The 27,468-nt window shown below is 40.1% G+C and overlaps 1 protein-coding gene across 1 annotated transcript in view; it reads left to right on the top strand.

Moving 5' to 3' along the window:
* The window catches only part of IPCEF1 (interaction protein for cytohesin exchange factors 1), a gene marked incomplete at its 3' end in the record, with an annotated part of 46,353 nt that extends 41,529 nt beyond the window's left edge, over positions 1-4,824 (top strand). Inside the window, exons 10-11 of the mRNA XM_084284425.1 lie at positions 832-1,022; positions 4,624-4,824. Coding sequence (XP_084140551.1) covers positions 832-1,022; positions 4,624-4,824 — 392 coding nt within the window. The remainder of the gene's footprint in view (positions 1-831; positions 1,023-4,623) is intronic.
* Positions 4,825-27,468: the final 22,644 nt, after the last annotated feature.

Genomic DNA, 27,468 nt, shown 5'->3' with positions numbered 1-27,468 from the left:
TGAAACTGTCCTTCAGTTGCCCCCATATGTCTGGTATATTTTACATTCCTTGACTGTTCATTTTTAAGTTGTTTTATTCATAAAAAAAATGTATTTGCTTTAATTTTTATCTTATTTTATCCCATTTAATTATTAGCTGCTTGCTAACTTTTTCTGTCATATCTTCTCTGTCACAGAAGATGGTGCTGTAGCTTAGGCCCCATCAGAGCTATTAAGTGGGATAATCAAAGCTTTTCTGCGTGGCATCACATGCAAATTCTGTGCTGCAATCTGTGAAACTCAAGACTTAGTTATCAGGTACCCCAAGGGTTTCTGCTTTAATCTGTTTTCTAGGGACCTTCTCTTTTGGCTTCTGACATATCTCTGTGTTTCATTTCCTTTCTCAAAATTTTTTCCTTGTATTTTCAATAATTATCGATGCCTGACAATAAGTTGGTACACCAAATAGAATCTGACCTGTGAAATACCATGTAGAAATGTAATTAATCATGTGCAGCTTGTAAGGGAAAAGTGAATAAGCGTAGATGCTATTCTAACGTAACGTTACTGACAGTTGTTCAAAGTCTGTGATATATTTAGATCATTAAACCAGCACTCGACCAGTGGAAACATATGCTCATATCTGCTTGGATCATAACCTGATTCTTAAAAACGTCTGAATTTGGTAGTACATCATTCTCATATGCCTAATTACTCTAAAAATTACCCTTGGTTTTGACTCTAATACCATTACTTTTTGACTTGGCTAAGAGTCTGACAGATGAATGCAATGTTTCTGCTATCTGCTGCCATATTCATATTCTCATACATACTTTATTCTTTGCTTTGCAGATCAGGAAAAATGTGATGATGATGAGATGGAGCGACTTTACAAGTCATTAGAACAAGCAAGCTTGTCTCCCATCGGTGATCGTCGGCTGTCAACCAAGAAGGAGCTTAGGAAGTCATTTATCAAACGCAGCAAAAACCCTTCCATTAATGAGAAACTCCACAAAATTCGAATGTTGAACAGCACATTAAAGGTGAGGTCACAGAGTGAGCCAAGGAAAAGCCTGAGAGAAAGAAAGAGTTTGGCTGAAAAAAAAGCAAGCCTAGACATCAGCCAAATTCTAATTACATGTTTATTTAAAGCCCCAGAGAGTTTGGTTAAGTATTTGAAATTGTTTTCTACTTTATTCGGAATAGTGATCTGTGTTTTGTTGTTAAGTTTGAACAGAGGCAATTGTTCAGAAGGGACCCTTCTTGCAAAAATTCCTGCCCGTTTGGAAAATTTAATAAAGAAAGCTCCTTTTAGTTAGCTGGGAAACCTGCAAACTCAGCTGTATACACTAAACAGGGGAGCCTTAAAAAAGGAAGAGCAGAAAAAGGACATCAATGATAAAGCACATGAAAACGACCCTGAGCCAAAAAAGTTTTCCTTATGTGATTATTGGGGAATGTACAGGATGTGCCAAAGCTATTGTAAAGACCTCCTGTAACTAAAATATTTTTAATAACAAAAGCATCCTGCTTTTATGTTGGAAGCATATCATGAACTGGAGGGGTGGAGGGGTTCAGGGGACATTCCATGAAAGGGCCAATAAATTTGTCTGGAATATGGAGATTTATGAGGCTGTTTACCTGCCAGCATCGTTTGGAGTGTCATGGGATTTCAAAACCTGCTTCTGAATGGTACTGAGGCAAACAGAAATCTTAACCATAACATTGAAATTGTAAAGAGGATAAAGAACAAATCCAAACATGGGTTTTCACTTGATTATTATTTTTTTTTTCTTTCATTATGTTTATTGCCCAGAGAATTTGTGGATGATATTTGAGGTCCCTTTCAACCCAAGCCATTCTATGATTCTTTTTGTATGCATTAGAAGCAGGAATTGAGTATCATGTTTCAAGTATGTGTATTTGGCTTCAGGAATTGTACCCTGGAGAAATACATGTAAAAACTTCCATCAGCACAATAGTTGATTTGATTATTAGTTGCAATGTGAGGGTTGGCTTTGGCGCCCTGGCCTGTCTTAAACTTCCTGAAGACACATTTGAAAAGACAAGTTGGAGTATAGGCATCCTGCCTGTTGCAGGGCTTTCAAGCTACATATGAGACCCAGTGAAGTCTCTCCTCAGTATTAATGAGTCTTCAGTGAAGTGACACTTACTTCACTGTATTATTCTTCTGCATCAGTAATAAAGTGAGCCAATCATACAGCAGAAATTTAGTTTAAAAAGTATGCCAATTTTATGGCACAGGAAAATAAATGTGGAAGCATACTTTGATGTTTTTCCCTGATATGAGCCTCCCTAATAAATCTAAGAAGCGGTACAAAATGGAGCTGTATCTTCTGGGATAATCCATTTTATTAGTCTGGAGCTGAATGCAAGCCTACAAGCCTTTCTGTCAGACATGAACAAGGAGGACAACTTTGCATTGATTTAACCCAGGAGTATTGTATAAATTGTGATTAGCAGTGTTTATAATCTTAGGCTTGTCTAACACTTGTATTTAATATGGAAAAACCATTTTTGGAGTGTTCATAATGCATAAAATGTGTTGATTTTTTTTTTCCTTCTTCAAACCAAGGAATTGGAGAATTGACAAGACAAATATAGCACAGACATTTTCTCACAGACATGAACAGAGTTCCATGCACAGCAGTGTTTGAGTTAGCCTGTCTAAAAGGCAAATGCTTTCAGTGGGAATGTGCCATATTCTTTACATCAGTGAGATTATGTTCTTTTAAAGTCAACTTTTTTAACATAAAATTTGAGACATGAAACAATTGGAAATTTCAAAATCAGAAAAGTTTTGCATCTGATCAATATTTACTCTGCTTTAGTTAAAACCCTCTTAGATTTGAAGCAAATGATTTATGCAAGCTTCAGTGCAATTTTAATTTTGGCCTTTTGACTCCACATCTTTAACAACAGATTAATGTTCCTGCCATAATATATCATTAACAAAACATGCTTAGGATTGTTTGGAAGAGAGTGAAGCTGTGTGCAAATGCATCACAGGCTTAATGAATGTGGGAAATAGATTTAAAGCAGAAGAAAAAATCCACAACATGGCATTTTGCCACCAAGTCTATGCATTGCAAATGCTTCCCTCTCCCTTCTACTTCCCTATCTCCTCTTCTGCTCTTAGGCTATCAGTGTGTTTCTGCATTTATGCCAAAAGCCCTCTTACAAGGATTAATCTTGAGGGTTAACAAGTGTTCTTTTTTTTTTTTTCTTTTCTTTTTTTTTTTTCTTTTTCTTTTTTTTTTTTTTTTCTGTTTGAAAAGTGGTTCAGGCATCACAGGGGTTAGAGTAGTTGAGGGTTGATTAGGGTAGCAGTGGGATATGGATATGAGGGCAGCCTATTGCTACTGCCAGGAAGTGTTGTGGATGTGCGAGTGTTCTCACAGTGTTTTGAAGGCAGCCAGTAGCACTAATTGTTCTCAGGTGTGATGAAATTGGTGGCAGTACAGAGGATGGCAAGAACAACCCCATTGCTGTCACACAGAGACCTGGGGGGACAGAGCCTGGCAAAACAAAGTAAAGGTTTGTTAGTGCAGCATGGTGCCTCCATTAAGAAATTATAGTTGCTAACTGGAGCTTCTCTATCCTGTGATCCACTGCATAGATTGGCAATAAGAGCTAGAACAGCAAAAAGATGGATTGCCTTAGAAAATGTGAGGACATGACTAAATACCTGAGAGGGGCATGCAAAGAGGATGGAGAAAGGCTCTTTTTAAAGGTGCCCAATGACAGAATAAAATGCAATAGGCACAAACTGAAGCATAGGAGGTTCTGTGCAAACACCAGGAAACACTTCTTTGTTATGTGGGTGACTGAGCAATGGCACCAAAGAGGTGGTGGCGGGATCTCTCTCCTTAGAGTAGTTCAAAAGTTGCCTGGATGTGGTCCTAAGCAACTTCTGTAGATGGTCTTGCTTGAGCCAGGGGGGTTGGACCAGATGACCTCCAGAGGTCCCTTCCAACCGCGCCCATTTTGTGACCTCAAGGTTCTCATTTTCCCTATATCATGACATGACCGTTCCTGTCTTACAATTGAACCAGGGTCCCTGCAATATACAATCTGAGCTGCTCTTGTCTGCTAGTAGAGACCAGATTTGTTAACAGTATCTGGTGGTAGATGTATTAACACCCACATATGATCTAACTACCCATGAGCTATACTGCTGGTGCATAGATTTTCTCCAAAAATATTTCCTGTCTTGCTCCCAGAGAACAGGAATTTATAATTGTGCTCAGGAGGGCAAGTATTTTTTTTTTCAGAAAGTTAGGATTTGCCATCATCATGCCTAGTTTCATGCAACTACTAACTTGTGAGGCAACATAACTCATGTCTAATTTTCATGACTTCTCATTCATAAAATTTTACTAAGTATCTTATAAAAACAAAACAAAACTACATGCAATCATAATCTTGCCTTCAACTGGGAGGAATTTCTGCTGTGGACTTAATTTTGATAATCTTGGTTATAAAAATAGGAACAAATTGCCAGGAGGATGGATAATTGGTCATCTCCTTGTGCCCTAGTTCTGCAAAGTTCCCAGAATGTTATTGTTATGGACAATGACCTTGACTGTGTCTGTAGGAAATAACCACTTACTCTCTTCCTAGTGTAAAGAACATGACCTGGCCACTATTAACCAGTTGTTAGAGGACCCAAAGTTGACAGCAATGAAGTACAGAGAATGGAGGAACACAAACATCATGCTGGTCCAAGATATCTATCAGCAACAGGAGGTCCAGGATGTGTCCACAGAGAATAGTGAGGAACAAGAGACAACACCATTGGCTATCACTGAAAGTGCTATCTGAGGCTGTGTATCAACAGCTCACTGCAAGATTTTTTCCCCACAGGTCTTCGTGTAAAGATACTGTTGGGTTCTGATTTATTTTTTCTGGAGTGTTCTTCATAAGGAAAACAACCCCTTCTCCAAAGCTTTAATTCCTTTTGCAAAACTTATTTCATGTCAAAAGAACAAATCCTTCAAATTAAAACAGCATGCTGGAATCTGGGCTGCATATCTAAGAAGAATATTTTATGAAGCATTGAAGAAATGTTTTTCCATATTGGGAGAAGTAAATTGTATATGTGCAACTTCTGGATGTCGCAGTGCTATATAATATGAACTGTATAAACGTCAGATCCTTGCCGTTGTTTTAATCATGTAACTTGCTTGTAAAGGAAGCTACAACAATTCCAAAAGGATGTAGTTTACTCTCACTTTTTGACCATGCAAGGTAACCTGATATATATATTTTCATTTCTACGTTCATTCACTTTGACAGCTCTACCAGTTGGAACTGAGACAAATCGAGTAGCAATTATGTATGAATTTATACTACAGACCATTGTCAGGAACCCAGTTTGTGTCATACCTGATGTTTTATGAATTAGACATTTATTTACAGACCAGACCAAGGTACTGTCATTCTATATCAAGAACAGAAGGTCTCTCAATATGTTTGGTAAAATGTAAATTGCTCTTCAGTGAGGCAAATAATATCTCAACAAGTTTCAAGCTTTTCTTATGGACTCAACAGAACTTCCTGGAAGGCTTTCTTCCTTCATATTTTTGAACAATCATGAATATATAAGGTACAAGTTCACCCCAAACTCCTAGATAGCAAGGTGATCAAGTTTGCAAGGAAGAAGCTAAATACTTAAATTCCTGATGTGGAAGTGAAAGTGTAAAGCATAGCTGCAAATATTTTTGTAAATATATGTCATTTTATGGCTTATATGAAAGTGTTTATGTAATGTATATATGTTTTATTTATATATTTATATATGCTGAATTTCCTAATGTAGATAGAAGCACATGAACCAGACCCACTTATGTGAGTGTACTTACACAGTGACTTGAAATACTTCTCTGTTCTTTTTTTTCCATTATGAATCACAGTAATGGATCTTGAATGGAGAGTACCCTGGGACTTCTGCTGTAACTTCTTCTGTCATTCAACCTAACTTTGAGATTTTGATGAAGAAAATCTGTGTAATTTAGGGCAGGAATATAAGTTTGGTATAAAACTTTGGAATTTCTCTTTGGACAAACAAAAATGAATATATTAAGAGATTTTGCTACAGGATCATTACACTTTAGCATCACTATTCTCAGTACAATTTTTATTTTTTTTTTCCCCATCTTCAGCATGTGTGCAAGTATGAGGAACTTTGCAGAGTGCCAATTTCTGAAAAGCAGGAATTAACCCACCATTCTCCAATTAATGCCACTACAAGTACTGGGGAAATCTGCACTTCTGTTGGCTATTTTGTGAAGATATTGTGATTGGTATTCAACAGATTTTATCTTTTAAAGTAAAATACACTATACAGATGCAGCCATATTCACTTGTCTTTATACATGATATGTTTTATTGTATCGAAAGCAAATATTAATAGTATTATTGGTAATGTGAAATCTTTTTCACCTGCCAAGTGATATATCTGATTGTTGAGATGGCATTGTTGACATTCAACAACTTTCCCTTGCTACAGGTATCACTGGGGAAAGGTCAGGGAAATGTGGGCTTATTGAATGCAGAAGCAGGACTGCACTCAGGATAGCATCACTGCCTCGGGTATAAAAGGGTTTAGACTTAATAATTGGAGCTGGTCTTCTGGTGGGGAACAGAAGTTAGATGAAACTTAGAAGTGAGTGACAGTAACTAAATGGGGAAGCAGACATAAAAAGCAAGGTGGTTAAAGAGCTAACATTTCCAGGAAATCTTCATACAAGTGGTGCTTTTATCGTTTCATTAATTCTAACTGGACATTGAGAGAAATTAAGCAAGCTCAACACATGGTATAAATTGGTTTCTAGTAATTCCTCGTTAAAACATGAGCCCATTTTAAAGTCTTTTATCTTTGACTATTCTCAGAAGACCCTCTTGACAGTGGGCATCTGCAAATACCGTGTTCCTGAATGTAATTTTTCAAAGGTGAGAGAGGGATACCCCCTGAATTTGACATGATCAATTATCTGCTGAGCACACACTGAAAATTAGGAGAGTGAGGACTGATCTGCATAGTCCTTCTCAATTTTAACTACCTGCTGCTAAGTAATTGATAAATAATGGAGATCAAGTTGCTTGTACACTTCAGATTTATTCTTGCAAGTGCGGGCCCCGCAGTTTGTCATGTAAATTCCATTTCTCATCAAAAACATCTTCACTACTCTAGATCTTAAAAACAAGCACATGCTTAAGAGTTCTGTTGAACTGAGCCAGACTAGTCAGTGCCTTGCAGTTCTGAGCAAAATCCCAGCTAGCCAACTCCATTTGCTGCAGTAGATTTGCACCCTACAAAGGAGAGCACTTTGCAGCCCGTATAGACTGTCAGCTTTTTTATTTTTTTTCTTTTTTAACTGTGCTTGTATCAAGATATACAAAACTGGTTTCCCAAATGCATAGACAGACAAACGTCCTAAGACTGCCTGAACTGTACTATTTGTTTTAATGAGATTAAATAGCCTAAAATAACTTTTAAGTTACTTTCTTTTCAGATGGTCAGTAGGTAATTGCTGTTGATATTGAGCCTTTTGGAATTCAGTTGAGGATGGATTTTATCACGCTCTTAGAGCAGAAAATTATTGAACAGGGTTCTTTTAATTGAGTTATTTCTTCAGAAATTTCCTTTCTGTTCAAGAAAAATGTATTGGTTTTATGGAAGTGCAATGCTGGTAGGCTATCCCCATTCTCTTCAGCTACTTTTTAGACCAAAACCAAACAGAAAGCATGGGAAACGTAAAGTGAAAATAGTAGTAAAACAGGGTTCGTATTCCAACATTGCTAATTAATGTCACAGTTTTCACCTGGATTCATCACAAAGGGCTGTGCAGCCATGTGAAAGACACAACCAGAGAACAGTGTGCAATCTGACAGCCACAACTGATAAATGATATTGGAGGGAGCCATATCAGCAGGGGAAGCTTGGACTCTGCTCAGTCATATATAGGGTAAATGGTATTTGAACATAAACTCTGTTGGTCCAAATTTGGAAGGCTTCCATTATTGACTCGTAGTGTAGGGGAACTGTGTCCCTTGGAATGTCCAAAAATCTTTAACAGCCTGCCTCATGGGACTTCTTTTGTACTTTTCAGGAGAAAGTGTGCATGCACACAGCTATTCCTCTATCAGTAAAACCTTTTTGCATTAGTGCAGTAAGTCTAGCTATGCAGACTTTGGAGTAACTAATTATGATATCTAATGTCAGCTGTTTCTGCAGCCTGTCTCTGGTGGCTTTTCTGGAAATCAAATCTCTCTCTGTTTTGGTGGTGTAGATCTCATGAGCTACCAGCATGAGATGGGATCACATTTCCTTTTCCTAAGATGGGAGAGGTTTCATGCTGGGTTACCAAATTGTTTCTGCATGTAGTTCTGATAATTTACTTAATCCCAAATTTCACTGAAAACAGGAATAAATGATGTTATACAACCATGTTTTACAGATTATTCTCTTTTTGAAAGAAAAGTTCTTATGGGAAAAAAAAGCTCTTTTAGGACAGCAGGGGGAGGGGGAGGGGAAGAAAAAAGATGATGTTTGATTTAAAACTATGTAGAATTTTGGAGTTTAAAATTATTGTGTAACTAGAAAAAATTATGGGCATGCTGTATCTAATAGGGAAGCCCATGAGCTTACATGTCTATTACTGATTTAATATAAAAATGTTATTTTGTGTCTCTTAAAGTAACAAGGAAGTCTGTGTAAGCAAAATTTTATATGAAGAAATTCTTATGCTGTGGTGGAAGTTTGGGTTTGGGGATTTTTTATTTTTTATTTTTTTTACTGTTTTGGTGGTACAGGAGTGACCAATTGCAATGAGAGCTTGGGCTTGCTTCATTTATGTGAGAAATGTCTTTCTGTTAACAGGAAACCAAAGTGGTTTTCCTGTAGTAATAGACACAAAGTTTTCCTGTTTCCTGTTTTGTGTGGGACATTTTGAAGCAGCAGACATTTTAAGATGTCGTTCAGCAGTTACTTGCACACTTGAAAATTTATCCCATTTTGGTCTTCTCCAAGCTGCCACATTCCTGCATTTTCAAGAATCAACTTCTCTACTAACTGAAACAAAAATTGAGGTAAAAAGAAACAAAACCAAAACGCTCTGAGATATGATCAGTCTGAAATTTTTCTCTGTGCATAAGAGTAACAGTAGCTAAGCTTGCCAAAAGTTCGACATTTCAAAACTGAAAAAAAAAAAAAAAAATTGTCAGGTGTTGAGGAGAGTATTAAATTTCTTGAAATTTGCTATGGGTGATGATCCAAAATCTTTCTGTTCTGGAAAAATAATTATTTTTCTATTTTATTTCTTCCTGGTAAAAATCTAAAGGTAGTGGCTTATAAGCTGGCGTAAAGTTAAAAATGAAATATGCGTATAATTCCTTGATAGTTCATCAGCCGTGATGCATTAACATGAAATGTTGGCTTTAGATGACTGACCGACAATGCTGAAAATCCATTTCCTTGGGAAACTATTCTAGTTATCACAGTCTTTTATACCCCACCTGGCCCATATGAGATCCATTTTGAGGATGTAGATATAAGGCATTTCTATAGGGAAAATATATCATTACACCATAGCTTAGGAATCACATGAGTTCTAGTGCTCACTTGGTCCTTGATGCCTTGAGACCTAAATACATTATTCTGGCTTTTGAAGTTGCATATGATTGCTTTACCTTCTCCCACCTAAAAATAAATAAAAGAGAATACGAAAACATCAACTCTCATATAAAGACAAACACTAATCAAGCAAAGATTTGGGTACTTTGTTCCTGAGTGCTTAGCATAATAACTCACCTGATGAAATAACTCACCTGCCATATGTGCATAATAATAGCAGTGTTCTTGTGTAAAACTTTCAATGGTGAGGACTGACTGAAGAGAGGATTGGGGGTTTACATTCCATTAGGCTCTGTGTAGACTGAGAAAGATGTGCCTAGAGGAGTATTTCCTAGGATATCTGCTATGGAGGGGCAGGACCTGCAGCATCATGAAGACATACATAGTACCAGTTTGGTATTCTAGCTGCTAAATCTATTTTATCACCAGTTGCATACTTAAAGCACAGTGTTTGCACTCAGCGCTGCCTTTTCACTGCTTGTTGCCCACACGTGTGACTCTCAATTTTAATGGAATGATGCATACATCATGGAGAACGAGAACCTTATGTTTGCACTTGTCAATTAAAAGCTGAAATGCAGGAGCATTTTGCTCAGCCTTTTAAATTTTTCACTGCTTGTTTATTTATTTATTTATTTATTTATTTTAATTTTTAGTTTGCTGGTATACAATAAAATAGGAACTGTTGGTTCTTAAAAACAAATTCTCATTGGGACTATTATTAATAATTGAGTAATCTGGAACCAGGAAGAGCCAATGAGTGGATTGACTGAGGAGTGCTTTCCACTGTCTGGCAATGCAGTTTTTGAAGCTCTGCTGTTAAATTACTTAATTCTCTTTCATTGGTTCCTGTAGCCACCTTTAAGGAAGGATACCCTGTGCTTTATGGTCTCTTTCAAGACATGTGGGATACTGCTTGTTTTTTTCAACTCTCAGAGAATTCAGCTTCAGTTAAAAGAGGACTGGGGTCTTTGTCAGGAGTTTCAGTTTATCTGGCCAAGCCAGGCAGCCAGAAGTACCTTAGAGGTGTGTTTCCTAAGAAGTAAGCTTATCTGAGAGCTCAGCTGCCCTGAAAGATGTGTCCCTGTCCCTCTCTGTTCCCTCAACCTCCTACATGTTCCTACTGCTTGTCTCATAGTATTCTGCTCATCGCTTGGCACCTCTGTCAGCTAAGTGGAGCCAGCCAGCAAGAAACAGATGTAGCAAGCTGGATAATTATCTACAGTGATGGTGAATAAAATTGGCTTGTGGAGAGATTTGGTGCCTGCCAGAGCCGTCACAAGAGAGGCAGCTGGTTTGTGTGGGCAAGAGCATAAAAAAGAGGGTGCTGCATATGTGAGAAGAAAGAGGGGGACCTCCTGTGTTTAGGAGAAGGGCATTAGATTGATGTAACCTCCCACAAAGCTGTAGCGTCACTTTCACCAAATGGTGCTTTCATTTTATCCTGCAACACATGCTTGTGAAGACAACTCGACGGACAAGTTTTCATGTCTGGTTTGATGTGATCTCAGACTGTGTTTTTGCTTTCCCTGTTTCATGCAGAGCCAAATATTACTGCTTCCTCCTTTGGTCTTAAAGATAAAATCCTGCAAAAACCCTACAAAAAAACAACACTATACTTCTCTAGTATCCTTCCTTGCATGCTTTCTGCAGGAAAATATGTGTAGACATATGAGAGAAAGTAGTTTGGAGTGGTGGACCAGTTTACACTAGGTCCACCTTATGGGCTTGTAAGACCTCTTGATTTTGCAGGTATTTGATATACACCCTCCTGTGGTAGCATAAAATATAACCATTTCCAAAGTCTCATAAGAATAGGAATAGTTTCTCATCATGAATCAGATATTTGTTTTTTATGTGCTTAAAAATAATAATAATAATAAAAAAATATCTGTAAAAGTGCTGGGCTTCTCTGGGCATCCAGGCATTCCCAGTCAGACTGAGGATGATGTATTTGCTCGTGACACAGAGGGGATGGGGCCATCCAGTCCCATTCCTGGCATCTGACCTTTCCTGTTTCATTATTTCATGTTTTGGAAAGTGCTCGTCATTCTTCTGACATTTTCTTGGTCTGTTTCTTATTGGTAGAAGAAAGTACCTAATGATAGCTGTCAGGGTAAAATTCCTGAATTATCTTCCTGTGCTCAAGAAATAACCTAGTTGTCGCTACGAGGGGATATTTAAAGTTGTGAGATGCAAGCCATGATAATACCCAGAATACTATGCATAGTGACAAACTGCTCTTTTATTTTGCTGTGGAAATATATATCTTCCCTCTTCTGGCTCCTGGGTAGAATGGGTGCCAGTGTGGCAGGAAACAGGTTCTCTGTGTAGCACCTTTGGGGACGCACACTGTCTTGAAAGCAGTTCTCAGCAATCTTTTCTGACAGAGAAAACTGATCTCTTAGCACAGCCTGCTGGCTGTTAATGATACAGCAAGCAGATATAAAATTACACGCGAGTGGGGAAGTGATAATAATATCAGGCTGCAGGTGTGATGGTCTCCGTCTACAGGAGAGTAATTTCTAGAGTGAGGGGAGAGTGGTTGCTTCAGGTAGGAAGGTAGAGATGCTGTCTGACACACCAACGTGCTCTAGATCTGAAGCAGCAGCAATAAATCCAAGCACAGTACTGAGGGGCGAAAAAGTTCTGCAAGGCAAAGGAAGTTAACACCCGTGATACCAAGGAAGGTGCTAGGAAGAGAGCAATGGTAAATGTGGGGGAAAAAGGTAGTTATTGTGTGCAGACTAACAAGACATGGGAAATCAGAGGAAATACATAACTTGCCATTAAACTGATGTCTCAGAGCGGATGACTTTTAGTATCTGGTTAGCTAAAATCCATGAATTTCCATGAATCCAGTAAATTGTTCTGTTCTGTAGACAACCCTGAAAGATCAGGGCTGAAAAGCCAGAGGTTGTTCTGTTGAAAATACTTACATCTGATGTTAAGGACAGTGGCACATTTTGTACTCGGCTCTGGTGAGGCTGCACCTCGAGTACTGTGTTCAGTTTTGGGCCCCTCACTACAAGAAGGACATCGAGGTGCTCAAGTGAGTCCAGCATGTCCAGAGAAGGGCAACGAGGCTGGTGAGGGGTCGGGAGAACAAGTCCTACGAGGAGTGGCTGAGGGAGGTGGGATTGTTCAGCCTGGAGAAGAAAAGGCTCAGGGGTGACCTTATTGCACTCCACAGGTACCTTAAAGGAGGCTGTAGCGAGGTGGGGGTTGGTCTGTTCTCCCACATGCCTGGTGACAGGACGAGGGGGAATGGGCTAAAGTTACACCAGGAAGTTACACCAGGGGAGGTTTGGGTTGGATATTAGGAAGAACTTCTTTACTGAAAGGGTTGTTAGGCACTGGAATGGGCTGCCTAGGGAAGTGGTTGAGTCACCATCCCTGGAGGCTTTTAAAAGACGTTTAGATGTAGAGCTTAGTGATATCATTTAGTGGAGGACTGGTAAGTGTTAGATCAGAGGTTGGACTCGGTGATCTTGGAGGTCTCCTCCAACCTAGATGATTCTGCAATTCTGTGATTTTTGTGATTTCCATCATGAAATGTCTGTGCAGTCTAATAAAACCCAGAAGCCACCATCATGATGTGACACAGCAAGACAGCTGAAAATTGAGGGGCATCTCCAGTGTCCTAGCCCTTGCAGTGGCAACCATATCCCAGTCATCTGCAGGCAAATATCTCTTTAAGATCTCTTGCAGAAGTAGAGGGTGCATTTCTAAGGTGTGTGTTTCCTGATTTTTTTTTCTTAAATTCTTATATTTATTATAGACAGTAAATTCAGTGCACCTGGGCTAGCACTTAAATTCATAAATTACAGCAGTGATGAAAATGGCCAAGGTGGTCATGTCCTTTTCTGTGTGATTGGAGAATCTCACTCTACAAATGCCAGAAGGAGCCATGAATAAAATTCCATACCGCTGTAAAACACACTCATCACTTTTCCAGCTTGATGTGATATTTCATCAAAAGGATCTTTTTTTTTTTCTTTTTTCTTTTCTATTTTTTTTTTTTTCTGCAGCAGAATAATTTCTTCTGCTTATTTTGTTGATGACAAGTTGAAGCAATTCAGGGAGGTGTGCTTTATGTGCTGGTTTTAAAACAGGCTTTCTAATACAAGAAAAAGGATGAATGATGATGCTGATACTAGTTGGAAAAAGCACGTGAAAGTTTTCAGGATTTCAGCAGAAAACAAACATCAGCGCTTTGGAGACAGTGACACAAATGATATATACACCCTGAATATGGGGTGCAAGCATATCCCTCATTAAACAAAGGAAGGAAGCCAGTCCTATGGGGAATCAGAAGAGTAATGAGGACAGTGTCTGTGCAACAGCACTGTTCATACAAAAATCTGAGAGTGAAATTATCTCTGGGAACAAAGTCCAGATTTAGGAAGGTATTTGTGTATCTCTTGTTGGCTGGTCTGGGTGATTATTTTAAAGTTAAGATGAGCTTTTATTTCATAGAAAGTCTGAGTTAACACTGGGTATAGAAGAGGTCACAGAGAGCACTACATCATGCACCTATCTTTGCTTTCTTTCTAGCTGTGGCCTTGGTATGTCCTAAGGGGATACTTATGATTGAATTTAGGCTTAGACTGTTTCAGGGTTCAGAAGAGAAATAATTTAGGATCTCTATTATTAGGTCCTCCATGAACAAATGGGATCAGTTCAAGATAGGAGATGCAGTGATATACTAAAACATTTATCTACTGTTTGGTTTGGTTTGGCATATTGAGAGATAAAAGTAGAGATTATTTTTTAGGCATCAGAGAAAGCTCAGTGGATAATGTTGAATGTACATTTAAGGGACCAAAGCTCATTTTCCAGTCACAGATAACATGAGATTTTGATTAAGTTGCCCCTACACGGTGACTCAGACCCTTGTTTGTAACATGGTGATGAGAAGTGCATACTACAGAGGGCTGTTAAAGTGAATTAAGACCAGCAGTACCACTCCACTAATTAAATAGATGATAACATAGAGTTCCCAACATAGGCTGTGACAGTCAATGGTGTAAAATTATGAATTTTTCTTATCTTGAGTACTGACAGTGCATATGTGGGTTGCTGCTGGCAATATACTTGCAGAAAGGGTGTGTAAGGGAAAAGGAAATTTAAAGAGATTTCTTTCTTAAGCATCTCTTCTGACTTGAGAAATTATGTTCATCCTGGACATGATGATCCCCACAATGAACTAACTGCAGTTAGACCCCATGAACCAGATTCTCCTTGTGTGACTTTGTCTCTTTGGAAGCCAGAATATAGCTGTATGCAATTGAAGGTACAATTGCAGAACTTAAGCAGCTGAACTGGTATAAACCCAGTCGTGACTCATGAATTCTTTACTTCATTGCAAATTAACACTTTTCCACAGGTACTGTGGAAATCAACTACAGTGTGCCAGCTGCAGTGGTCCAAACACTACTGTGGTGGTCTCAGTTGTGTCCCTGCCCAAGTGTAAGTTGCCTGCAGCCACAGACCCTGAGGGATGTGTCTGTCCCTTTTGCTACTTATTATTCAATGTTTTTGAACTAAAGGTTTTTATATAGAGCTAGCGCTTTGGTAGATTAATTTGAAAAAAGATTAGCTATATTTATCCAAAGACAATTCATTTTTTTTTTTTTATATATATATATATATTTTTCAGTGACTCATGGCTAAGTTATTTGATTTTCTCAGAACTACATTTTTTAAAGTTCTGCTGAGTTCTCTTGAGAGCCTTTTCCTATGAAAAACTCGTTCCAATTTTTATTTATTTATTTATTTTGTACAAAGCTTTTAACCATGTCACCTAGGATCAAATTGAGTATGTATGTGGCAGGACCAATAACGGATTGTAAAATACATTATATTGGGAATGTTAATACTAAAATCTCCAATCCAGGAAACAAGACCAACACTTGATCCCTCTTTGGTATGAATCTTCTAATTTGACCCTTGTTTCTCTTGAACTTTTAAAAATTCCTTCCTCCTGTCTGCCTTGTATTTTATCAAATAAAATGAAGGTGAAACTACTTGTACTCTTATACATTTTTGCTGAATTTGAACCAAGCAAAGAACCATATTTCTCAATCTTTTTGGCCCCTGATTTTTTTAACAATTAATGCTATTATATTATATTATATTATATTATATTATATTATGTTATGTTATGTTATATTTTTAAAGCAATATATTTGTGGATACATAACCCAAATTTTATTTCACTGTTTAATAGGTCCGCAAATACATGCAATCAACCTCTTGTACTGAATATTTGTTTAGATTAGTCAATAGTGCAGACATGATGCAGGTTGTTTAAATTTAATTTATTTATTTATTTATTTATTTTGTATTTCTAAATTGGAATATTTCCTTGTATCTGACTTTCCAGAGAGCAGAACAGGAGTTGCTCAAGGCCCTCTTGTTCACATGTAAGTGATGCATCCTTCAGGTGTTTCTGCATTTATGTTTTCCCTCATAACTTCTTTTTATGTATGCAATTGAAGGTACAATTGCAGAACTTAAGCAGCTGAACTGGTATAAACCCAGTCGTGACTCATGAATTCTTTACTTCATTGCAAATTTTTTCGCCATTTGCCGAGGCGATCGGCTCCGGGGCAGACGCGTTCTGCAGCGGAGCGGGGGATCGGGCCAGGCAGGGCTAATTTTTTCCGGCATCGAGCCTACTGGAGGGAGCCGCCAGGACCCGGCAGCCCTCGTGAGGGAGGCTGACGAGGCGAAGGCGGAGCCAGCAGCGCCCCCTCCCCAGCCATTCAAAAGCTGCCCCTAGGGAGCGCGAGCGACCAGGAGCGCGGCGACCAGGACGGGCAAACAGGGCGTGGCGCGTCAGAAGGGAGTGGCGCGGCAGTTAGCGCGGCAGTTCGCGCAGGCAGGGCGCGCAGGAAGGGCGGAGCGCTCCCCCTACACACAAACAACACCTCGTTAACAACAGCCGTAGCTAGGTGATAATGGTCGCCACCAGGCACGGCGCGCTCTCCAAGAAGTCGGTACACACCCAGACCGACTACCCGTTAAAAAATGCCGCAGTTCAGGTCACCGGATGCAAGGAGTGTCTGAGCCTGTTGCTGCCATCGGCGGGAGGCAGAGAAACTGCGTGCGTGAGGTGCGAGCAGGTGGATGATCTGGTCCGCATGGTGGCGGAGCTCAAGGAGGAGGTGGAGAGGTTGAGGGCCATCAGGGAGTGTGAGCGGGAGATAGACTTCTGGAGTAACTCCCTGCAGGGCCTCAAGGGGAGGTGCCGAGGTGAGACTTCTCAAATGGGGGCGGACCCCCTGCCCTGTCCCTGTCGGGCAGAGGGAGGGGATCTGGGAGCTGAGGAGGAATGGAAACAAGTCCCTGCTCGACATCGCAGGCGATCCCCTCCCCTTCCGGCCCCACCCTCCCAGGTGCCCTTACACAACAGGTTTGAGGCCCTAGAGATTGAGAGGCCGGTGTGTGAGGAAGAGGTAGCAAATGTTCCCAGGAGGATGCCTGGGGCGAGGAGGTCGACTCCGCGCCTCAGGACTGCCTCCACCAAGAAAGACAGGAGGGTGATTGTTGTTGGTGATTCGACTCTTAGGGGAACAGAGGGCCCTATTTGTCGGCCTGACCCTACCCGTAGGGAAGTCTGCTGTCTCCCTGGGGCCAGGGTCAGGGACGTTGCCAGGAAGCTTCCTAACCTGGTACGCCCCTCTGACTATTACCCCCTTTTGATAGTCCAGGCGGGCAGTGATAACATCGAAGAGAGAAGCCTCAAGGCTATCAAAAGGGACTTTAGGGGACTGGGTCGGTTAGTGGATGGAGCGGGAGTGCAGGTGGTGTTTTCGTCCATCCCTATGGTGGCAGGGAGGAGTTCAGAGAGGACACGGAAAGCTCACCTGTTAAACACGTGGCTCCGGGACTGGTGCCAACGCAGAAATCTTGGGTTTTTTGATCATGGGGCACTTTACTCAGCACCTGGCCTGATGGCCGCAGACGGGTCCCTATCTTTTAGGGGAAAAAGGATCCTGGGCCAGGAACTGGCAGGGCTCATTGAGAGGGCTTTAAACTAGGTAGGAAGGGGGATGGGGCTGAGGCTAGGATTGTTGGGGCTGTGCCAGGGGGAACAATGGCTAGGCTGGAGGATAAGGCTATGGCCCAGCTGAAGTGCATCTACACCAATGCACGCAGCATGGGTAACAAACAGGAGGAGCTGGAAGCCATCGTGCGGCAGGCAGGCTACGACTTGGTTGCCATCACGGAGACGTGGTGGGACCAGTCTCATGACTGGAGTGCTGCAATGCCTGGCTATAAGCTCTATAGAAGGGACAGGCAGCATAGAAGGGGTGGTGGTGTGGCTCTCTATATTAGAGAGTCTTTCGAGGTTGTAGAACTCGAGGTTGGGAATGACAAGGTCGAGTCCCTTTGGGTTAGGATCGGCAGGGACAACAAGGCTAGTGTCCTGGTCGGGGTCTGCTATAGACCGCCGAACCAGGATGAGGAGACGGATGAGGAATTCTACAGGCAGCTGACAGAGGTTGCTAAATCATCAGCTCTTGTACTCGTGGGGGACTTCAACTTCCCTGACATATCCTGGAAGCACAACACAGCCCTGAGAAAGCAGTCTAGGAGGTTTCTGGAGAGCGTGGAAGATAGCTTCCTGACGCAGCTGGTTAGTGAACCTACCAGGGGTGGTGCCCCGCTAGACCTTCTCTTCACAAACAGAGAAGGACTGGTGGAGGACGTGATCGTCGGGAGCTGTCTTGGGCAGAGTGACCACGCAATGGTGGAGTTCACTATTCTTGGCGAGGCCAGGAAGGGGACCAGTAAAACCGCTGTATTGGACTTTCGAAGGGCTGACTTTGAGCTGCTCAGGACACTGGTTGGTGGAGTCCCTTGGGAGGTGGTTCTGAAGGGCAGAGGGGTCCAGGAAGGCTGGGCGCTCTTCAAGAGGGAAGTCTTAATGGCGCAGGAACGGTCTGTCCCCACGTGCCCAAAGACGAGCTGGCGGGGAAGAAGACCGGCCTGGCTCAACAGAGAATTGTGGCTTGATCTTAGGAGGAAAAAGAGGGTTTATAAGCTTTGGAAAAGTGGGCAGGCCACTAAGGAGGACTTTAAAGAAGTAGCGAGGCTGTGCAGGGACAAAATTAGGAAGGCCAAAGCTCATCTGGAGCTCAATCTGGCTACTGCCGTTAAAGATAACAAAAAACGTTTCTATAAATACATCAACACAAAAAGGAGGACTAAGGAGAATCTCCATCCTTTACTGGATGCGGGGGGAAACTTAGTTACAAGAGATGAGGAAAAGGCGGAGGTGCTCAATGCCTTCTTTGCCTCAGTCTTTAGCGGCAATACCGGATGTTCTCTGGATACTCAGTACCCTGAGCTGGTGGAAGGCGATGGGGAGCAGGATGTGGCCCTCATTATCCATGAAGAACTGGTTGGTGACCTGCTACGGCACTTGGATGTGCACAAGTCGATGGGGCCGGATGGGATCCACCCAAGGGTACTGAGGGAACTGGCAGAGGAGCTGGCCAAGCCGCTTTCCATCATTTATCAACAGTCCTGGCTATCAGGGGAGGTTCCAATCGACTGGCGGCTAGCAAACGTGACGCCCATCTACAAGAAGGGCCGGAGGGCAGACCCGGGAAACTACAGGCCTGTCAGTTTGACCTCAGTGCCAGGAAAGCTCATGGAGCAGATCCTCCTGAGAGTCATCATGCAGCAATTGCAGGGGAAGCAGGCGATCAGGCCCAGTCAGCATGGCTTTATGAAAGGCAGGTCATGCCTGACGAACCTGATCTCCTTCTATGACAGAGTGACGCGCTGGGTGGATGAGGGAAAGGCTGTGGATGTGGTCTACCTTGACTTCAGCAAGGCTTTTGACACCGTCTCCCACAGCATTCTCCTCAAGAAACTGTCTGCTCTTGGCTTGGACTGGCGCACGCTTCGCTGGGTTAGAAACTGGCTGGATAGCCGGGCCCAAAGAGTCGTGGTGAATGGAGCCAAGTCCAGTTGGAGGCCAGTCACTAGTGGCGTCCCCCAGGGCTCGGTGCTGGGGCCGGTCCTCTTTAATATCTTCATCGATGATCTGGACGAGGGCATCGAGTGCACCCTCAGTAAGTTCGCAGATGACACCAAGTTAGGTGCGTGTGTCGATCTGCTCGAGGGTAGGAAAGCCCTGCAGGAGGATCTGGATAGGCTGCACCGATGGGCTGAGGTCAACTGCATGAAGTTCAACAAGGCCAAGTGCCGGGTCCTGCACCTGGGGCGCAATAACCCCAAGCAGAGCTACAGACTGGGAGAGGAATGGTTGGAGAGCTGCCAGGCAGAGAAGGACCTGGGAGTGATGGTGGATAGTCAGCTGAATATGAGCCAGCAGTGTGCTCAGGTGGCCAAGAAGGCCAACGGCATCCTGGCTTGTATCAGGAACAGCGTGACCAGCAGGGCGAGGGAGGTGATCGTCCCCCTGTACTCAGCTCTGGTGAGGCCGCACCTCGAGTACTGTGTTCAGTTTTGGGCCCCTCGCTACAAGAAGGACATCGAGGTGCTTGAGCGGGTGCAGAGAAGGGCGACGAAGCTGGTGAGGGGCCTGGAGAACAAGTCCTACGAGGAGCGGCTGAGGGAGCTGGGCTTGTTCAGCCTGGTGAAGAGGAGGCTCAGGGGTGACCTTATCGCTCTTTTTAGGTACCTCAAGGGAGGCTGTAGCGAGGTGGGGGTTGGCCTGTTCTCCCACGTGCCTGGTGACAGGACGAGGGGGAATGGGCTTAAGTTGAGCCAGGGGAGTTTTAGGTTAGATGTTAGGAAGAATTTCTTCACTGAAAGGGTTGTGAGGCACTGGAACAGGCTGCCCAGGGAAGTGGTGGAGTCACCATCCCTGGAAGTCTTCAAAAGACGTTTAGATGTAGAGCTTAGGGATATGGTTTAGTGGAGGGCTGTTAGCGTTAGGTTGGAGGTTGGACTCGATGACCTTGAGGTCTCTTCCAACCTAGAAATTCTGTGATTCTGTGATATGTAAGTCTCTATTTTTCTCTTGTAGTGTTGTCAGTATGCAGCATCAGAAGAAAGCATTCCTCCCAGTTCTCTACACGTTCAGTCAGAGGGGGAAAAAGGTGGATATTTTTGGTGTCTGATGACTAGGACAGTCAAACCCTCTTACTCTGAAAGATGTACTAATTAAGAAGTAGAGAATGGTGGCATCAACTTGCGATGAATCAGGATTTCATGCACTGACGTTAGTTTCTTGGTAATGGAGAAGACAAGTGTCATCACTACATGAACTCTGAACAGGAGGACTTCTATTAGTGATATAGAAGGATTAGCAAGGAGGTTATATAATTATAACCTCCCTCCGTGCTGATGGCCTCTGGCTTAATGAAGTTCATTACAGAGTAACAAAGACTAATTTTTTAAGTACTTCATAGAGCATTTACATTATATTTTTATATTGCCATCATTATGTCTGTCATATGAAATTCAGATATGAGAAAGATTATTGTTATTATTATTATTATTTATCCTAAGAAAGCTATTCCTTAGAGTTGGCATAGAAACTCCATGAAATTCCATGTTCATTGTATAATACATCTGTAGGAGAAGGAGCAGCAGAATTATACCTTCACTGTCAGAATGTCTGTATTTCTGTCTACTGGATATACTACAGTAACAGTTTTAAATTCAAATGTGAATAGATAACAGAGGTTTTTTTAAACTTAAATAATTTATTTTCTCACTATTTAATTTTCTCAAGTTAGTTTTTAAGAGATTGAAGAGTTTGCTTCAACTTCATGTTTAAAGTCTTGTTTGAATGCTTATTATTTTGGCTTGATTGATCTTGGTAAGGTAGATTCATTTGAACTTTGTTTTTCTTAATACATGCCACTTAATACATTTCCAGATCCACTCTGTGGATCTGAGAAAAAAACAAAACAAACAAACAAACAAACAAAAAAAATAAACCAAAATAACTGTGACACCTTTATAGAGAATAGCAAAAAATTACATGGGTAGGAGCTACTGGTGTGATGCTGACAAAGTGAATTAAAGCCCTTGGGGAATAAAATCCCTGGATGAATATAGCTCCCTTCCAATCCCCCATGTATTTTTCAGGAAGGACAGAAGTTAGTATATGAATACATTAGTGAAATGACATGCATATGGATGAAACTTTGGGTCAAGTTCTCATTTTTACACCAATACTGACACTGAAAACTAGCTAGTTGACAGTAAGTGATAAATCATGAGTGTAAATTTGAAAATTGTGTCTTCTAGGAAGTATATTAAGAAGTTTAACATGGTTCATTTAGTTTATTAATAGAATTAGGGAGGTTTTGCAAGTCTGCTTTTTCCTAGTGAGGCTGAGTGTTATGTTGGTTCAGATGAGGCACCCAGCTTATAAATGCTCTGGACTGCCCTGGAGGAACTTGCCTCTCTGCCTTGACTCAAGGGAAAGCTGGGAGAATGAATATGCTAGATCAAAGCTACCCTGTAACAATCGTATTCTACAAGTGCAGTCTAAAAAAGCTTCAATAAGCAGGGAAATGGTTTATAATAGCAGGGAGTCATTGAACAAGGAAAAGGCATCAGAATAGATAGGAAGTGAAGCATTGGACAATTCAAATAGCTTAGTTGTTTAAAATATATGTAGCAGAATACATGATTTGGGCTGAATTACCATTGGGATGTAATGGGATTTCTGTCCTCTGAATTCATTCAATCAAGAATAGCACCCCTCCCACCTCTTAAGAAATAATAATAAAATAAATAATACATAAAACAACAACAACAGCAATAATAATAGATTACATCATGCAGTGGGACTATTTGGGATTGGTAAAAGACTAGCAGAATGGTTATGCAAAAAGTCTTAACTGAAAGTTATGCATATATCAGATCTATGTATTGGTAAGTCTGCCTGTAAGGGATGAGCAAAATCCTGTCTGAAAAAAACCCTCAGTGTGTTTTTGCTTCAAAATAATAATGCGGGTCACTAGTAGCAATAGATTTTACATAGCGCTGCTAAACTTCAACAAATGTCTTATGGTCTTGAACAAACATACATCAACAACAAAATATAATTTAGAATTAACTGAGGAAAAGAAAAAAGAAACACTAAGAGAAAAAAAAAAAAAAAACACAGAACAGAATATGTAAATTTCTTATGCAGGAAAATTCAATGAAAACAAAATTACCTACACTGAATTAAAAGCCATAATGGCAAATTTTAAACATGATGATTCAACTTCTGATGCAGCATGCAGTTACCTCTGCATGCTGTTTTACTAAGCTTCCCCCTCTCCTCCACAATTCCCCTACCCTATTCCTCCTTCTTCCTTTAACATTGCTGTCCTTGTTTTGTAGTTGCTGTATTACTTCCTGTCTGGTGCAAGCTCAGTTAACCTACTGCTGCTTTTTGCCCAACACAACAGCAATCTTCTGCTCATTACATAAAGCTTCCTTTCCATTTCTGTTCTTTTCTAGAAATGATTATTTTTTTTAATTGTGTAGTTTCTGTTAATGTAATTGATGTCTGTTGCTGGGATTTTGCAGAGAAGTCGATGAGTGTAAAGAGAAGCATTGCTTTTTTCCTCTGTCATGATGATGAAAATAACAGTGGAAATAAAACACGTTATCTAGAAAGTGTTATGCAGAAAAAAAAAAAAAAGAAAAAAAAAAAGAAAAAAAAATTTCAATAATTTTACAGTCTTTACCACACCTTTCTTCAAGTCTGAGGTGTTTTGCTCTCTCACAACCAGTATGTGCACATTAATAAGTGAATCTGTGGGTATGTGCAAATTTGTGTGTACTTTAGAAAAGACTGTTGGATTAGAATGAATTAATTGGAGTAATACCCAATAAATGCCTATCTTTCATGTTTAAGCATACTAACTTTATATTTCTCACTAATATAGCATTTAGGAACTTAACCTGAGATTTAAAATCCAAAAATGTCACTGAACTGTCCAATAACATCAAAAATATGTTTTGCTTCTTCCTAAAATCACATTTTAGGATGCTAATGCCACAGGTGAGTGTGTTGGTGTGAAATTAATTTGATGCTGCATCAGAAGTTGAATTGTTTGTGTATAGTTATTGTGCTAATCCTTACTGTAAATTGTAACAGAGAGTAGGAGTAGGGAATAGTTGTAAAGATCCCTGTGATAAGAAAAACACCATGTCCGGCCCCTAATCTGATGAGTCATTTTACCGTGGGACTTTGGGGATTGCAGGTGGCTCTGCATCCCAGAGGTCAGCTGTGTCTTACTGGGGAGCTGAGCAGTGTCTGTACAGTCTGTACCTAGGATAATAAACAGAATATAGTGCTTCTGTCTGTCTGGGCAGTAGATAGTACATCAGGGAAGCTCTAAGCTCATGTGGTGGGGTTCCTTTTCTTTCAAGCTGACAAAATCATTGAAAGATTGAAGGCTGGCTGAATTGCCAGTGCTGCCCAAACTGGCATCACAGTTCAGGTTGTGCTCCACAATTCAGGCCTAGTGGACTGACTTATTTTAGCTGTCAACTACATCCAAATATATCTTTGGGAACCAAACCTACCGTGGTATCTCCTACATTGCCTCCTAATTCTTTTCTGACACCAACACATATATGGTTTGCTATGCCCGTAAAGCTCACTTATTTTCTGGCCAGATGCTGTCTTTGAAACAAACAGAACATAAGTATCGATGCGTGGTTTTTTTTTTTGTTTTTTTTTTTTTTTTTTTTTTTTTCTTTTTCTTCTTTTTTCTCTTGCTGTGGGATCCTGTTGCCTTGTGTCATTAGGCTGGTAGGATTGTTGGTGTCAGCTGATGTGCTCCTTGAGGACTATGGGCTAGTCTTCAAAGGACTGCAAAGACTTCACAGAGTCATAGAAATAGGATTTTGAAGGAATCTCTGGATATAGTATATTGCTTCTCTGGTATTTGTGACTTTTCCCCAGATCATGCTGTCTGACTGACAGCGCTCATAGATAAGTTAGCATTTTTTGCTATGGCCTTCCACATAAAAGTGTTCAAAATGACAATGAGCATGTTAGGGAAAAAAAACAATTGCAATAAAATCTGTAAAATCACAACTGTCATGGAAATAATGATGCTCATTATTATTCCTTATTGCAGAGTCATATTTATATTGTCTTGCTCAGATGTCATTCCTAAGAGTCATTATTCACTATTTTTCCTCTCCAGGAAACAAACAAACAAAAAATATGTAAGTTTTGTTCAAATACAACCTTCTAGCAGAACTTTTAAAATCAATAAAACAAGAATACTTCAGCACAACTCAAGAGCCCAGGAAGCCTCTTAGTCTGCCAGGAGCTAGCAAGAGAGTTTCCCTCTGCTCACCTTGTTTTTCTGTTACTGGAGTCAGGCTCCTGCACCAGCTGGCTCCTGGAGCTAAGCCTCTCAGTACAAGAGGAAAATACACAGTTTATGTCAAAACATAATTCTGCCCATATGCCTTTTATTAAAAAAGAAACAAACAAACAAACAAAAAAGCAAACAAATAAACAAAACCATGAACAAAACAACAACAACAAAACCCACAACCACCACTACCAAAAAACCTCAACCTATCTGGATGTCCCTTTTTAAAAATAAAACATAACAAGTATTTAAAGCAGTCAGAAAATTAATACATCAACCTTCATATTGATGTGTTGGCATTGGTGCACTAAATAACATTTTCTAAAGCTGAGCTATTAAAAGAGGGCATGACATGTTGATCAATGTGTACTGTGTTTTGAATATAGTATGTGCAAATATACAGAAAACACAAACTATTTTTTTTTTTTTTATTAAAGGATCACAGCAAAGATACATAACTTGTGTAATATGCTACTTACTCCACAGCATTCCCAATGACATTCATGCCTTTTGGAAAACAAAAACAAAACCAAAATAAAATAAAACAAGACATTTAACTTATTTTTGTTAATGCTCTGCTAATAAAATTTGCTTCCTCATATCCTTAGACCATTATGCCTACAATAACATTAGTACTGCTAAAAATATTTACAGTCAGGTTGCTCAATTAATTATTGGACTGGAGAAACCTAAAATATCTTTGAAAATATTAGGCTGTTACCGAGTCATAGGATTTTACCAGTGAGCTTCATTATATTCCAAATACAGAAGAAACAATTGCTTCAATTCATTATGTAAAGTCTGTGACAGCTAATGTAGTTTGGGCTAGCCACTAAACTATGAGCTTAGGTTTAATTTAACTTATTTATCTTCCTGGTTTACCATTTAAGGCTTTTCCAATAACCGGTCAATACATTTCAGTTTGCCATATGTGAACATGGCAGAATGCTCAGAACCTGTCAGACTGCAATGACTTTGGATGATGCTAATTTGCTTCCATTTCTAGTGTAACGTTCTTATTGTTAGCTAAGTAATACTGATGTGTAGAGCAAAAGAGCATGCCCAGTTTTTCTGAGTGAAATCTCTCTCTCGTACTTTAAAAACTTAGAGGAAAACTCTCTTTCTTAAGATGATGACAGTTCTGGTTTAAACTTTAATAATGGCTATGAAGAGATCTTGCTAGACTAATATAAAATTAAATATTAAATCCCTCTGACAGCACAGTTTGTTTTTCAACAGAAAAAATAATGATAAAAAAGGCACTTCTGCTATGTCTGGTTTCATATTCTGCTGGTATAAATGGCTACATATTGAGCTGTAACACACTGATGAAACTCCAGTAGCATTACTACAATTTACAACTTGGAAGGATTTGGCCTTCAATCTTTATTACACAGTCCATGGCAGAAACAAAATATTTTACACTAAAAGCATATTCTGTTACACAGATTTGAACAATGAAAACAAGAAATACATTTTTGCTACAGAAATTAAAAAAAAAAAAAAAAGAAAAAGAAAACAAGACAAAACAGCAACCCCATTCCATACAGTTGTATTTTAGAATATGCTTAAATTCATCAGTGTTCCCCCCCATTACCCCCAGTTAGCTATTGATGATTTATTTACAAAGCAAGTAACAAACAATGGCTAGAAAATACCATTGCTCCACAATTATCTACATAGATATTTCTATTTTTCATACTAGAAAACAGCTAAGATGGCATTTACTTTGGTACAATGTTTCTTTCATAAATCTTAATGTGTTTTAGTAGCTAATACAAAATGGAGATGCGGACTGTACTACCTTAATTAGAAAAGCAAACATATGGGTTTGGTTAAGAAAAAAATAGATTTTTATCAAAATGTAACTTTATTTTTATTTATTTATTTTTATTATTATTTATTTATGTATTTTTTAAAGCAGCTCTAATGTGTTTACTCTTCCAAGCACTTCACACAGGGACTGTTGCTGACTTCCAAATTTGAGATGTTGCTGACAGGGCAGTTGAAGTTTGAGAAACTAGATGAAAGAGAATTTATCAGCTGCCTGTGCCAGCCCTGACAAGCTTATAGCTGTGCATCTATTTGTACTGGAACTTATAGTAATAGAGTCAATGCTATCCTGGGGATCATTCTACAATCAATAACAGCATGGAATACTTCCATTTATTTATTTATTTCAGAAGTACTGACACTTCATGGTTTTCATTGTAAAAGTCTAGTTCTTATGTGAGAAATAGAGGAGGAAGGTGAAACTTAGGGGTTGTATTATTTTCTTTAAATGAGCACTGAAAGAAATATTTTCCCTCTGAAGCTGTGGAACATGCAATACGAGACGACCTCTTGACTTGCCAATGTGTTATTCTAGGTGATCTTGTGAAACTTCACCACACAAATAACCTGCACAGAAAACACCTCTACAAAGAAATTTTAGATGTAAATTGAGTACCCAACAGTATTTCAACTCCGTTTCCCATTATTTCCTGTTATTAAAAA

Source organism: Netta rufina (genome assembly GCF_964035555.1).
Source record: "Netta rufina genome assembly, chromosome: 3".
NCBI lineage: Eukaryota > Metazoa > Chordata > Aves > Anseriformes > Anatidae > Netta > Netta rufina.
Note: the sequence above shows the minus strand (reverse complement) of the source record. Positions and strands in the feature narration are given on the sequence as shown.